This window comes from Odocoileus virginianus, chromosome 22 (genome assembly GCF_023699985.2).
Source record: "Odocoileus virginianus isolate 20LAN1187 ecotype Illinois chromosome 22, Ovbor_1.2, whole genome shotgun sequence".
Lineage (NCBI taxonomy): Eukaryota > Metazoa > Chordata > Mammalia > Artiodactyla > Cervidae > Odocoileus > Odocoileus virginianus.
The window spans coordinates 9527239-9543889 of NC_069695.1; the positions used below are offsets into that span (position 1 = coordinate 9527239).

Here is a 16651-nt window from a genome sequence, read left to right on the forward strand (position 1 = left end):
CAAAGTGCTGAAGATGTAGGTTTTCTTCTAATTTTTATTTTCCAAATTTTATATATGAACATTTTTTTTAGTCAAAACATTTTTCAAATGTTCTAAGCTATACCTCTATTGTAAAGAAGATACATCCTTCCATTTATTTCCATAGTGTATCAGAACAGGATCATGTATTGATAATATCTGTGCTATAGGGTGTACTACAGTATCTAAAGAGATGCAGCAAGCATGAAATTTCTGTAGTAACTTAAGAGGAAACAAGAATTTGTAAAAACCTACAAAAGAAACTCTGGAACAAGACTAACCTGAAGCCTTCCATCCAATGTTCTCTGTATGGTAACACATTTGCTAGGGTGAGCTCCATTTGTAGTTATAGCTGTTATTAAAGAATCCAATTCATCTTTTTTCTCCTTCAGCTTTTTTACCAAACTTTCAATTGCTCTTTTGGCAAATGTTTCACTCTCTCCACCTTGTCTATGGCACATCAAACTATGTACAATGCTCAGACAGGCATCATTACTTGTTGGTGTATTCGTAATAGACATATTGTCCATTTGTTAAGGTTATTTCTTTTAAATCAAATATGTCTCCAATTTCTGGAGCAATTTTGATCTTTCAGAGGCAGCGAAAAACAACAGTTAACGTTGCAAGGAAAATTGTTAGACATGTAGTATTCAGGATAATCTAAAAAAAAAGAGAGAGAGACAGATATCAGAACACATTTCACAAAGCAGATTCAATTACTTTGGAAAAGATGAATTGCTTCAGTTAAGTCAAAGACTCAATGCACAAAATTAAATATGGTGCTTAAAGTTTTAAATTACTTAAAATGTTGCCGTTTTTTACATTACCAAAACATTAAAGTTAGGCCTTATTATTATACAGGCATGTTCAATCAAGTCTTGTTGACTGTATTAGTCACCCTAAAGTAAAATCTTAACAGAACTTTTAAAATGGATTACTTCTGAAGAGCAGCACTTTAAAATATTCTTGATTAACAACTAGCTAAAGCTAAAAGTCTATCACTAATACACATGAAAAATTCGCCATCACCTGGTACCAAATGCTGTTTATCCATCAGCAACGGCCATCTTTGTTATAAGAGACCACTGACAACAATAAAAAGATGAATAATTTTTAAATGGGCAAAGGATTCTAACATTCACTTCTCCAAAGAAGGGCCAACAAGCACATGAAAGATACTCAATATCATTACTCATTACTGAACTGCAAACCAAAACTACAAAGAGATACCACTTAACATTCACTAGGTTGGATAAATCTAAAGAGACAAAAAGCATTTGTGAGAAAATGGAACCCTCATACACTGCCCGTGGGATTGCAAAACGGTATAACCACCTTGGAAAAGGACTCTTGACAATTCCTCAAAATGTTAAACACAAAAAATTACCATATAATCCAGCCATCATACCCTTAGCAATTCCATCCAAAATTACCAAAAATCTATGTCCACACAAAAATATATACATAAATGTTCATAGCAGTATCATTCCTAATAGCCAAAACAACGCAAATGCCCATCAACTGATGAATGTATAAATACATACAATGTAATATTATCTAGTCATAAAAAAGAATGACTTACTGGTACATGCTTCAACATGGATGAACCTGGAAAACATGCTAAGAGCAAGTCACAGAAGGCCACATGCTGTATAACCCCATTTATATGAAACATCCAGAACAGGCAAAGCACCAAGAAAAAAAAGATGGATTAGTGGTTGCCAAAGGTTTGGGGGGGAGGGTGAGCAGTGACTGCTAATAGGCATGCAGTTTCCTTTGCGTCAGTCACTCAGCCCTGTCTGACTCTTTTCAACTCCATGAACTATATATCGTGCCAGGCTCCTCTGTCCATGGAATTCTCCAGCAAGAATACTGGAGTGAGTAACCATGTCCTTCTCCAGGAGATCTTCCCAGCCCAGGAACCGAACCCACATCTCCGGCGTCTCCTACACTGCAGGCAGATTCTTTACCACTGAGACACCAGTCCTTCAGGGCTAATGAAATGTTCTAAAATTGATACTTGTGACAGCTGCATAACTCTGTCACTATAGGGAAAACCATCGAATCATACACCTTAACCAGGAGACTTTCATAGTATGTGAATTAACACATCAATAAAGTTATTATTTTTTTTATCTTTTTTTTTCCATCTATTTTTATTAGTTGGAGGCTAATTACATCATTATAGTAGTTTTTGTCATACATTGAAATGAGTTAGCCATGGACACATCAATAAAGTTATTATTAAAAAAGAGACACTACTGAATTCCTCAGAAGATTTTACCCATAAAAGCAACAAGGTAAGTTCCTTTCAAAAGAAATTAAAATATAAGAATATTCATTAAAACTCCATTCAACATCTATAACACAAACTAACTTATCTAACCTCAAAATCTCACGTGGAATAAGAAAAGGCCACCAGCCTAAGAACAAATGCGATGAAGCGGGAGTGGAGGCTGTTCTCAAGCCGGGTTGTTTTGCACGCGTTTGCTGATATTGCTGCGTCCTACGCTTGTTTTACTTTTATTTTCTTTGGCTATTTACTTGAATTTTAAAAACTCATTCTCCACTACCAAATTAATAACTCATCAGTCTGCCAAAATCGACTGCTCTCCTGCCAACCTTCACTTGCACGGCGTGCTGATGTGCTTGGTCGTGGCCATCCCCGGGGCTGCAGCCCGCCAGGCTCCTCTGTCCGTGCAATTTTCCAGGCAAGAATACTGGAGTGGGTGGCCATTTCCTTCTCCATGTACAGCTTGAACACCACTCAATTACTCAGCTCTGGAAAGCCTGGTACACCATAGCTGACCTACCTGTCTCGGACCTCCCCTACATTCTCTCATGAAGTTACATGGTTCTTCACCTGAGTCATTTCTACCAACTCCTATTCTATCAGACACTGATGTAGTTCTGGGCTTCCTTTACATTTATATTACTTGATATTTAACACGTGCTCTTTTCTATTGTTATCTATTTTATATAAACACCTGCCCCAGGCAGAGATAAACACATTTTTCGTGTATCTTTGAATATTGAGCCACTTGCCCACATTCAAAAAATACATGCTGGAGGTGTACTTTTCAGACAGCCAGAGCATAACCTACCTGGTGGGTTCAGGAGTTAAGAGATACGGATTAGAATCCCAAGTCTCACACTAGGTAGTGGGACAAACTAAGTTACTTAAACTCTCTCTCTCTGAACCTGGATTAAAAGGAGAATATACAGAGCTCAAAGTGGAAAAATCTATATAAAGGTGTCTAGCATGTAATGCTGAGTAAAAAGCAGATACTTTCTGAATACCAAAATGCTTAACTGTTGAAGAGATTTTCCTACCACAGATACTTTCTGAATACCAAAACGCTTAACTGTTTTAAAGAGATTTTCCTACCACACATTATGCATTTCTCTGCATTTTCTCTTATTAAAATTTGTCCAAGAAAATTTAGTAGGGCAGGAACAGCAGTAAACTGCCCATCCAGGACTCACAACACAAAGGCATACAGGAGTCAGGCAAATTACATAAATGAATAAAATGTGGCAGGTGTAAAGAAAAGGACTAAGGCAAGCAAGTGCACGTCCATCTAAAGTGAGCAGCCGATACTCCCAGCAGAACTAACATTTGAGTTGCCACATTTTCAAAGCCTATTTGTATGTCAAAATAAGTATTGGCAACTTACTTACAGGGAAAGGGGAGGAAGAGGGAGAAAGAGAGACTGCTGTGAAAGCCAAACCAAACACACCTTCAACTCAAATCTGTCCCAAGAGAATCGTCAGTCTGGAAACCCAGAAAGCCAACCTCATAACAATTTTAATTTCTAGACTGAAAGCTCTCAGGGACAGGGAGTAATGCTTGTCTTACTAATCATTATATGCCCATAGGACATATAAGTGCTTCTTCTTATTAAAGGAATGCAGTTCTGCCTGTGTTTTAAGATTCATGTCCAGGCTATTTCTTTTGCCTAACATATCCAGTCTCATTTTATCTACTCAGTAAATTTCTAGCTACCTTTCAAAGTACAGTGTAAACGTCTCAATGCCTCCAACAGTTTCCCCTAACACACTGTCTCCTCCCACTGCAATCCTGGAGAACTACTTCCCTGCTACGTTTACTGTGTGCCCTATCATATTACTTGACACCACTCTCAAAACCACACCCCAATTACAACTCAACACATTATACTGTAGTTATTTGATTATGTATTTGCTTCACACCCTGTTGCCAAAGTTTAGAAAACAGCAGTACTTTCTCATCTTAGAAATTCCCAGTACAATGTTCTGTTCCTTTCATATACTAGGAAAATGCTTACAAGTTGACTATAGTTTTTTTTAATCAGTATCATTACCTTGCAACAAATTTGGAAGAATGGAAACACACGTCACTGAATTCATTCTGATATTATATCCAAAAGACTTGTTCCATCTTATAATGTAATTAAGGATGAATTAAATTCAGATGACCATCATACCTACTACTGTGGGCAAGAATTGCTTAGAAGAAATGGAATAGCCCTCACACTCAACAAGAGTCCAAAATGCAGTACTTGTGTGCGATCTCAAAAATGACAGAATGATCTCGATTCATTTCCAAGGCAAACCATTTAACATCACAGGAATCCAAGTCTATGCCTCAATCACTTATGCCAAAGAATATGAAGTTGAAAGGTTCTATCAAGACCTACAAGACCTTCCAGAACTAACACCAAAAAAAGATGTCCTTTTCATCACTGGAATGCAAAAGTAGGAAGTTAAGAGACACCGAGAGTAACAGGCAAGTTTGGCCTTGGAGTACAGACTGAAGCAGGGCAAAGGATAACAGAGCTTTGCTAAGAAAACAAACTGGTCATAGTGAACACCCTCTTCCAACAACACAAGAGAAGACTCTACACATGGACATCACCAGAAGGTCAATATCGAAATCAGACTGATTATATTCTTTGCAGCCAAAGATGGAGAAGCTCTACACTGTCAGAAAAAAAACAAGACCTGGAGCTGACTATGGCTCAGATCATGAGCTCCTTATTGCAGAATTCAGACTTAAACTGAAGAAAGTAGAGAAAACCACTAGGCCATTCAGGTATGATCTAAATCAAATCCCTTGTGATTACAGTGGAGGCTGACCAACAGATTCAAGGGATTAGATCCAGTAGACAGAGTGCCTGAAGAACTATGGATGGAGGTTTGTAACACTGTACAGGAGGCGGTGACCAAAACCATCCCAAAGAAAAAGAAATGAAAGAAGGCAAAGCGGTTGTTTGAGAAGGCTTTACAAACATTTGAGAAAAGAAGAGAGGTGAAACATAAAGGACAAAAGGAAAGATATACCCAACTGATTGCAGAGATTCAGAGAATAGCAAGGAAAGATCAGAAAGTCTTAAGAACAATGCAAAGAAATAGAGGGAAACAACAGAATGGGAAAGACAAGAGATCTCAAGAAAATTGGAGATACCAAGGGAACATTTCATGCAAAGATGGGCACAGTAAAGGACAGAAACAGCAAAGACCTAACAGAAGCAGAAGAGATTAAGAAGAGGAAGCAAGAATACACAGAAAACGGTGCAAAGAACATCTTAATGATCCAGATAACCATGACGGTGTGGTCAATCACCTGGAATCAGACATCCTGGAGTGTGAAGTCAAGTGGGCCCTAGGAAGCATTACTACAAATAAAGCTAGAGAAGGAGATGAAATTGCAGCTGAGCTATTTCAAATCCTAAAATATGATGCTGTTAAAATGCTGCACTCAGTATGTCAGCAAATTTGGAAAACTCAGCCTTGGCCACAGGACTGGAACAGGTCAGTGTTCGTTCCAATCCCAAAGAACATTCTAACCATTATATAATTGCACTTATTTCACATGCTAGGAAGGTAATGCTCCAAATCCTTTAAGCTAGGCTTCAGCAGTACATGAACCAAGAGCTTACAGATGTACAAGATGGATTTAGAAAAGACAGAGAAACCAGAGATCAAACTGCTAACATCAGTCAGATCATAGAAAGAGCAAGGGAATTCCAGAAAAACATCTACTCCTGCTTTACTGACTATGCTAAAGTCTTTGACTATGCAGATCATAACAAACTGTGGGAAAATTCTTAAAGAGGTGAGAGTATCACACCACTTTACCTGTCTCCAGAGAAACCTGAATGGAGGTCAAGAAGCAACAATGAGAACTGGACATGGAACAACAGACTAGTTCAAAATTGGGAAAGGAGTACATCAATGTCACCCTGCTTATTTAACTTACATGCAGAGTACATCATGTGAAATACCAGGCTGGATGATGCACAAGGTGGAATAGAGATTGCTGGGAGAAATATCAATAACCTCAGATATGCAGATGATACCACTCTAATGGTAGGAAGGGAAGAGGAACTGAAGAGTCCCTTGATGAGAGTGAAAGAGGAGAGTAAAAAGCTGGCTTAAAATTCAACACTCAAAAAACTAAGATCATAGCATGGGCCCATCACTTCATAGCAAAAAGATGGGGGAAAGTGGAAACAATGACAGATTTTATTTTCTCAGGCTCCAAAATCACTGTGGACAGTGACTGCAGCCATGAAATTAAAAGATGCTTGTTTCCTGGGGGCCAGGGGGAAGCTATGATAAACCTAAACAGAGGATTAAAAAGCAGAGACATCACTTTGCCAACAAAGGTCTGTATAGTCAAAACTATGGTTTTTCCAGTAGTCATGTACAGATGTGAAAGCTGGACCATAAAGAAGGCTGAGCGCCAAGAATTGATGTTTTTGAACTGTGGTGCTGGAGAAAACACTTGAGAGTCCCTTGGACTGCAAGGAGATCAAACCAGTCAATTCTAAAGGAAATCAACTCTGGGTGTTCACTGGAAGGACAGAAGCTGAAGCACTAACAATCTGGCCACCGGGTGTGAAGAGCAGACTCACTGGAAGAGACCCTGATGCTGGGAAGACTGAGGGTGGGAGGCGAGGGCAACAACAGAGGATGAGATGGCTGGATAGCATCACTGACTCAGTGGACATGAATCTGAGCAAATTCAGGGATACAGTGAACAACAGGTAAGTGAACAAACTGGCATGATGCAGTCAATGGGGTAGCAGAGTCAGACACACTGAAAAACAACAACAAAGTACCTGAGTGTAACTATTTCATCACAGTCTCACTATCAGATGTAACCACCTCTAAAATTTAAGCTATTTTTGGCCCTAACAGTATCTCAGAAAATGTTTTAATTTGCACATTTCTCTGAAAACTGGTAGAAATACTCCTATGACCACAAGTGTCTGAAACATAATGTAAAAGCTCCTAATATAAAAAAAATAATACCAGCAAGGGTATACAGGTGCTTTCCTAAATTGAACAGTTCTAGATTACAATTTTTTAAAGAGTCATATGGAATGACAGTAGACAAGAGTATTTAAGTGGTATAAACAAATGCATAGATTTTAATCAAAGTTCTAGTAGCATGACTGTAAGTTAACATCTCTCTCAATTCTCTAGTCTATAAAATGGAAACAGTATCTGCCTTGCCAAGTTTACAGACTGGCTATGGTAATCAAAGCAACCTGGGGACCATAAACTGGCCCATTCAACAAACACTGTATCCCCTCTGAGCAAAGCACTTACAGATACAAAAATAAGTTAACAGGTAGTCAGAAAAGGGTTCTCTACTGAGAAAATCCCATTTTTGTAACAATTTATATCACCTCACTAGCTATCCTGAAACAAAGTTCTAACCTACTTATAATTTTTTAAATAAATACCCTAATATAAAGGGGGGGAACGATTAATATATAATGCAGTATATAGTTCAATAAAAATGCTCAAGCATATCGACAAAATCATAAAGTATAATAAACAGGTTAGATGCTAGGATGTATACAGTAAACCACCATAAATATGACAGCTGTGAATTGAGACCTGCCAAGACAGCTGTGCTGTTTTGACACAATGGCACTGTAGTCAGTGACATGGGTTTTCCAAAATGTTAACTGCTGACAAAGTTCCAAACAAAACAACTTCAGTTAAGAAACTGAATTAACAGGATTGACATGTATACACTACTGTTCAGCACAGGGAACTCTATTCAATAACCTGTAATGATCTATATGGGAAAAGAATCTAAAAGAGAGTAGATATATGTATAACTGATTCACTTTGCTCTATAGCAGAAACATGACATTGTAAATCAACTATATTCCAATAAAAAATAAAAACAAACAGAGAAGCTTAACTCCCCCAAACTGAATATATATTAAGATGGAGCTAGGGTCTAGGCTAACTATGTTTTCCTTCTACATGAATATTCTGGGCATTTGAAAGCACTGTGGAAAGCAAAATGTTCTTAAGTCTCCCGAATGCAGGATGTCATGCTCACTCCCCATGCACCAAAGTTCCTCCCACTAACTCCCACAACATCTCTTAAAGAGCAGTTGTTCAGTCTTGCAGTCATGTCCAGCTCTTTGTGACCCCATGGACTGCAGCACGCCAGGCTCCCCTATCCTTCACCATCTCCCAGAGTTTGCTCAAACTCATGTCCATTGAGTCGGTGATGCCATCCAACCATGTCATCCTCTGTCGCCCCCTTCTCGTCCTGCCCTCAATCTTTCTCAACATCAGGGTCTTTTAAAATGAGTCAGCTCTTTGCATCAGGTGGCCAAAGTGTTGGGAATTTGAGTACTTACTCCACTGAGAACCACTGACCAAGACAATCCAAACACATCATTACACTAAGTAACAGATGCCTAAAAGAGGTAGGAATTAAAGTGATCTGGAAATAGGAAAGCATGGAAAATCCACAGGTAATCTAAGTCTTAGCATGATGTGTCAGTCAGGCGAGGCTAATCTATGTCACGGTGACAACTAACTCCCCATAATCAGCAGCTTAAAACAAAGCTTTATTTTCTGCATAAACTCAACGTCAATCACAAATATACACCCAGAATAGCAATGTTCATCACTGCTCATTGTCATCTCTCATAGATTAGGCTAAGAAAGCTCCATTTCTACATATGTCCTTAAATGACAGGGGGAAAGATCAGTTCAGTTCAGTCGCGTCCAACTCTTTGCAACCCCATGGACTGCAGCACACCAGGCCTCCCTGTCCATCACCAACTTCCGGAGTTTATCCAAATTCATATCCACTGAGTCGGTGATGCCATCCAACCATCTCATCCTCTGTCGTCCCCTCCTCCTCCCGCCTTCAATCTTTCCCAGCATCAGGACCTTTTCAAATAAGAGTCGGTTCTTCACATCAGGTGGCCAAAGTATTGGAGTTTCAGCTTCAGCATCAATGAACATTCAAGACTGATTTCCTTTAGGATGGACTGGTTGGATCTCCTTGCAGTCCAAGGGACTCTCAACAGTCTTCTCCAACAAACAGTTCAAAAGCATCAATTCTTCAGCACTCAGTTTTCTTTATAGTCCAACTCTTACATCCATACATGACTACTGGAAAAACCACAGCCTTGACTAGACAGACCTTTGTTGGCAAAGTAATGTCTCTGCTTTTTAATATGCTGTCTAGGTTGGTCATAACTTTGCTTCCAAGGAGTAAGCATCTTTTAATTTCATGGCTGCAGTCACCATCTGCAGTGATTTTTGGAGCCCCAAAAAATAAAGTCAGTCACTGTTTCCACTGTTTCCCCATCTATTTCCCATGAAGTGATGGGACCGGATGGCATGATCTGTTTTCTGAATGTTGAGCTTTAAGCCAACTTTTTCACTCTCCTCCTTCATCAAGAGGCTCTTCATCAAGAGGCTCTTAAGTTCTTCTTCACTTTCTGCCATAAGGGTGGTGTCACCTGCATACCTGAGGTTATTGATATTTCTCCCGGCAATCTTGATTCCAGCTTGTGCTTCATCCAGCCCAGCGTTTCTCATGATGTACTCTGCATAGCAGTTAAATAAGCAGGGGGAAAGATAGGACAACTCATACTCTGGCTTTTAAAGGCTGACTATCGCTTCTGCTCACACTTGATAGGCAGTCATATGGCCGTGCCAGTGGTTCTCAACCAGAGCAACTCTGTCCTTCCAGGGACATTTGGAAATGTCTAGAGACATTTTTGATTGCTACAACTGGAATGGGGGGGGGAGGGGGAGGCAGTGGTAATGGTGGAGGGCAGAGTACTACTGGGTATCTAGTGGGTCAAGACCAGGGCTACTGCTAACCATTGTGCAATGCACAGTACAGTGACCCATAACAAAAATTTACCATGCCCAAAATGTCAATAGTGCCAAAGCTGAGAAACCCAGGACCAAGGCTAATTTCCAGGTAGGGGAGGGAGGTAGAGAGAAGTACAATATTACCAGGCACCAGAGAGCCATGAGAATATTGATGAAGTAGCACCACCACACGTGAATAAGAATCTACCAGGCTGAAGGAACATCACAGGAAAAGCAGAGGGACAGGAGCAGGTTTGTGGTGGGAAGGGTGCGGGGGGAGAAACAGCGCTGGATCTGCGTTAGAAAGGAAACCTCAGTGACCGCAGGAAGACAGCTTTGCAAAGAGGAAAAGAAAACCAGTCAGGAGACAGTGATTCCAAGAATGAATGGGCCCAGACTAGGGGCATGGGCAATGGAAACCAACAGGACACTTCTAGGCAGAACAGATAACAATTTTTTAGTCAACTGCGTACAAGGAGTGAAAAGAAAAAACAGTCAAAAGATGGCCCATTTCCTAGACAGGTTTACTGAAAGATGAAGAATGAATAAAAGATTTAAAAGTGGTTAAGTAACAAACTCAGCTTTAAATACGCTGTATTTACAGTCATTTAAAGATGTTAAGCCTATGTGAAACTCTCTAACACAGATATTAGATAAAGTCACTGTAACAGAACAACAATCCCACTGCAGTGGGGTAATTAATGGGAAGCAAGAAGTCAGCAAATGGGACAGAGGTTTGTTCTTATATCTACCTATTTTGTATTTTGTCCCGAGCCTTGCTATTAAACATAAGGTGCCACCTGAAGTTGACCATAGATCTAAAAGCAACTCCATGAAGTATAAAGCCACAATAATTAAAATACTCAGTAAAATTAAACAGGCTGAGTGCTGCCTGGAGAGGCTCTCATGGAGATTCATGAACTTTAGTTAATGAATGCTGCTATTTTTTAATTCCTCAGATGTCTGTTTACTTTTGGATGATTACATTTGTAAAACAAACACAGAGGCATATTTTCTAGAAATTATACATACCTTAGTCAAGGATTAAGTATGGGAATATTTGAGAAACTGCTTAAGTTTAACAAGAAAAAAAAACAGCCTGGCCTGGTGAAGTATCATTAGAAAGAATTCTAAGAAATGGCAACCTACTCCAGTACTCTTGCCTGGAAAATCCCACGGACGGAGGAGCATCATAGGCTACAGTCGATGGGGTCGTAAAGAGTCGGATACGACTGAGCGACTTCACTTTCAAGCATAGGCTTGCACCAGGGGTGGGGTGGGAGAGGGTGCAAGCTTAATTCAATTACCCGAAGACACAAGTTACCTGAAGCACAAGTTACAGCCTAGACTGAGCTTCATCAAAATGAGGGCAGCTGGAGGAAAACCTCCAAAAGTACAAGGAATTATATGCACAGTATTAAGTGGCTCAGAAGGTAAAGAATCTGCCTGCAATGCAGGAGACCCAGGTTAGATCCCTGCATCGGGAAGATCCCCTGGAAAAGGGCATGGCAACCCACTGCAGTATTCTTGCCTGGAAAATCCCATGGACAGAGGAACCTAGCAGGCTACAGTCCATGGGTCACAAAGAGTTGGACACAACTGAGTGACTAATACTTTTCAATGATTATAAAGATTTAAGATAAGAAACAAAAAGACATTTTTTGTGATAACTTTTAAGATGAACTACAAGGGACAAATTTAGAAATGTCTGCTGTTCACTCTCTGGGCTTAGATTTAAATGTCATACTGGTGTATCACTTTCATAAATAATTTAATAATTAATGAATAATCTTATTGTAAAATTAATTTTTCTGATTGAATATATTAAAGGTTGCTAAAAGAAGAATCAGCAAAGCCCTCTAGTTGACATGTTTTTGTCTGCCAGCATACATTTTCCTTTCTGTAACAGTACTCAGTACTCTGATTTCCCAAGGAGAACATACCCGAGCAGGTAGGTTAGACTCTGCCTAACCAGTCACCTCCATGGCATATCAGCTGTTTCAAAAACAGGAAAGGACTCAAGTCAGGCTAACGACAGCTCTAGGACTTCTGCTGGAACTACAGAGAGAAAAAAGAAAAAAATGCCTTTCTTTGCTGGACCTAAACATGAAGCTGGGAGTAGTTAGTCTGGAGCCTGCCTGCCTGTTAAGTCACTGCAGTCGTGTCTGACTCTGCAACCACACGGACTGTAACCCACCAGGCTCCTCTGTCCCTGGGATTCTCCAGGCAAGAATACTGGAGCGGGTTTCCACTTCCTACTCCAGGGGATCTTCTCGATCCTGGGATCAAACCCACGTTTCTTACATCTCCTGCATTAGCTGGTGGATTCCTTACCACTAGCACCACCTGGGACCCTGCCTGAGACTTAAACTTAATAGAAAGGGAAGCACTGCCAGAAAACAATCCTGATGATACTGGCTCCCTGTGACCCCAGATCCAGCACTCTGAGCCCAGCTCTGATTCCAGACCAAACCAACGAATCCCCTTTTCACTTGACTGCAACATATTTCCCAAATTTACTGAACAAAAATTGAATTAATTGAGGACCTACTGTACAGCACAGAGAACTATACTCAGTATTTTATGATAATTTATAAGGGAAAAAGACCTGAAAAAACATATATATATATATATATATATATATATATGAATCACTGCACTGTACACTTGAAACTAACACAACATTGTAAATCAACTCTATGTTTCAATTTTCTTTAAAACTGAGTTAATAACATTCTCAGAGATAAGAGTAATATAATACAAACCACATATATCAACAATAATAACCAATAATTTTGTCAGTAACACAGATAATGAGTTACTTTAAAATAGCAATTGCCAAACTGGTCTCCAGTCCACTTACTTACATGCTTAATTATTGAGAATTCCAAACAACCTTTGTTTACATGAGTTACATCTATTAATATTTACCATATCACAAATTAAAAATGTTTACTCTATCCAAATAACTTAATAAATCCATTACACATTAATATAAATTTTATGAAAAATAAGTATTTTCTAAAACAAAGTCAATATTCAGAATGACATCATTTTTGGTTTTGCAAATTTCTTTAATGTCTAGCTTAAGAGAAGACAGCTGGATTCTCATAAGTGCTGCTGCATTCAATCTATTGTTATGGTTAACGTTTATGAAGAAAATGCACCTCACACAGATAAGTAATTGGAAAAGGCAGGAATTTTTTAACAGCCCTTCTATACAATGATGGCTGTTCATCTTTTATTCAATGCAAAATGCAACAAATGACAATTCCTGAAAGTTAGTTGCAATGTGGAATCTGAAACTGTATCAATGAACTTCTTGGCTCATAAAAATCCACTGGTCCATATTACACTCTGAATGGCTCTCCTACCCACACATGATTTGTAACATCACGCACTGGTCATCTAGAAAAATACTGGTTCACAGAAAATTACTAGAGCTAATCAATGAATATAGTAAAGTGGCAGGATATAAAATTAACACACAGAAATCCCTTGCATTCCTATACATTAACGATGAAAAAACAGAAAGAGAAATTAAGGAAACAATACCATTCACCATTGCAACAAAAAGAATAAAATACTTAGGAGTATATCTACCTAAAGAAACAAAAGACCTATACATAGAAAACTGTAAAACACTGATGAAAGAAATCAAAGAGGACACAAACAGATGGAGAAACATACCGTGTTCATGGATTGGAAGAATCAGTATTGTCAAAATGGCTATTCCACCCAAAGCAATCTATAGATTCAATGCAATCCCTATCAAGCTACCAACGGTATTTTTCACAGAACTAGAACAAATAATTTCACAATTTGTATGGAAATACAAAAAACCTCGAATAGCCAAAGTAATCTTGAGAAAGAAGAATGGAACTGGAGGAATCAACCTGCCTGACTTCAGTCTCTACTACAAAGCCACAGTCATCAAGACAGTATGGTACTGGCACAAAGACAGAAATATAGATCAATGGAACAGAATAGAAAGCCCAGAGATAAATCCACGAACCTATGGACACCTTATCTTCGACAAAGGAGGCAAGGATATACAATGGAAAAAAGACAACCTCTTTAACAAGTGGTGCTGGGAAAACTGGTCAACCACTTGTAAAAGAATGAAACTAGAACACTTTCTAACACCATACACAAAAATAAACTCAAAATGGATGTAAGACCAGAAACTATAAAACTCCTAGAGGAGAACATAGGCAAAACACTCTCCGACATAAATCACAGCAGGATCCTCTATGACCCACCTCCCAGAATATTGGAAATAAAAGCAAAAATAAACAAATGGGACCTCATGAAACTGAAAAGCTTTTGCACAACAAAGGAAACTATAAGCAAGGTGAAAAGACAGCCCTCAGACTGGGAGAAAATAATAGCAAATGAAGCAACAGACAAAGGATTAATTTCAAAAATATACAAGCAACTCCTGAAGCTCAATTCCAGAAAAATAAATGACCCAATCAAAAAATGGGCCAAAGAACTCAACAGACATTTCTCCAAAGAAGACATACAGATGGCTAACAAACACATGAAAAGATGCTCAACATCACTCATTATCAGAGAAATGCAAATCAAAACCACAATGAGGTACCATTACACGCCAGTCAGGATGGCTGCTATCCAAAAGTCTACAAACAATAAATACTGGAGAGGGTGTGGAGAAAAGGGAACACTCTTACACTGCTGGTGGGAATACAAACTAGTACAGCCACTATGGAAAACAGTGTGGAGATTTCTTAAAAAACTGGAAATAGATCTGCCATATGACCCAGCAATACCACTTCTGGGCATACACACTGAGGAAACCAGATCTGAAAGAGACATGTGCACCCCAATGTTCATCGCAGCACTGTTTATAATAGCCAGGACATGGAAGCAACCTAGATGCCCATCAGCAGACGAATGGATAAGGAAGCTGTGGTACATATACACCATGGAATATTACTCAGCCGTTAAAAAGAATTCATTTGAATCAGTTCTAATGAGATGGATGAAACTGGAGCCCATTATACAGAGCGAAGTAAGCCAGAAAGATAAAGAACATTACAGCATACTAACACATATATATGGAATTTAGAAAGATGGTAATGATAACCCTATATGCAAAACAGGAAAAGAGACACAGATGTACAAAACAGACTTTTGGACTCTGTGGGAGAAGGCAAGGGTGGGATGTTCCGAAAGAACAGCATGTATATTATCTATAGTGAAACAGATCACCAGCCCAGGTGGGATGCATGAGACAAGTGCTCGGGCCTGGTGTACTGAGAAGACCCAGAGGAATCAGGTGGAGAGGGAGGTGGGAGGGGGGATCGGGATGGGGAATACATGTAACTCCATGGCTGATTCATGTCAATGTATGACAAAACCCACTGAAATGTTGTGAAGTAATTAGCCTCCAACTAATAAAAATAAATGAAAAAAAAAAAGAAAAATACTGGTTCAATGAATTATATAGACTTTCCCAAGGTTGACACATTTCTTATAGAATACATTTTTAAAAAATCACATTCCTAAATATCATCACCAATCTCATCATAAATATCTTTTAAGTACAGGAAGCTGGCAAGCCCATGGTGACAGGTACACGTTTTCCAGAAATCTAATTTTCACTTGAAAGACTAGATTCTTATCACTGGTAGCAACCAGTTATTATCCTTGAATGGCAGGCTTATTTCACTCACTTTCAAGGAAAATGCCTGCCAAATATCCAAGTCTAAGTAATGACAGTTTATTATTCTTTTAAGTAAAAATAAAGGTAGTGTTCCATTTAAAAAGCAGCAAGTGCTTTTCCTAGAGATGAACTTTGCATGTCGATGTGCAGAAGAACTTTATGTACAACTCAATTTTTTAAATATTTATTTATTGTTGTTGTTTAGTGGCTAAGTTATGTCCAACTGTTTGCAACCCCATGGACTGTAGCCCCACCAGGCTCCTCTGTCCGTGGGATTTCTCTGACAGGAATACTGAAGTGAGTTGCCACTTCTCCCAGGGATCGAACTCTACAGTCTCCTGCATTGGAAGGCGGATTCTTCATCACTGACCCACCAGGGAAGCCCAATTTACTTATTAACTTATCTAATATCTATTTGGCTGTGTTGGGTCTTGGTTGTGGCATGCAGGAGCTGCTGCGGTGAACAGACTCGCTGTGGCGCGTGGGCCCAGCCGCTGAAGCAGGTGGGCTTTACTTGCTCTGCGCGCAGCACAGAGCACAATGGATCTTAGTTTCCTGTCCAGGGAATCGAACCTGTGTCCCCTGCACTACAAGGCACATTTTTAACCGCTAGACCACTAGGGAAGTCTCCACACATTTAATCACACTGAAGAGACATGCACTCCAGGGTAGAGATTTTGAGAAGGAGAACATCTCACTGCTTCACCAAGGACATTTTTAAGTGAAATCGGCTTTTTTCCCCAAACGCTTAATGTGCGTTTGGTAACACTGCCTTGATTCAAACTAAGATGCCAGCAGTTTGCCCCC

General features: G+C 39.3%; 1 protein-coding gene across 3 annotated transcripts in view; it reads right to left on the reverse strand.

The window, feature by feature from the left end:
• SMAD4 (SMAD family member 4) overlaps positions 1-16651 on the reverse strand; it is a 59540-nt gene that overhangs the window by 37414 nt on the left and 5475 nt on the right. For all 3 annotated transcript variants that reach the window (XR_011482675.1, XR_011482676.1, XM_070452516.1), the window contains exon 2: positions 300-678. Coding sequence is in view for 1 of the 3 variants with exons in the window: in XM_070452516.1 (XP_070308617.1) it covers positions 300-548 (249 nt within the window). In the remaining 2 variants the exon portion in view is untranslated. The remainder of the gene's footprint in view (positions 1-299; positions 679-16651) is intronic.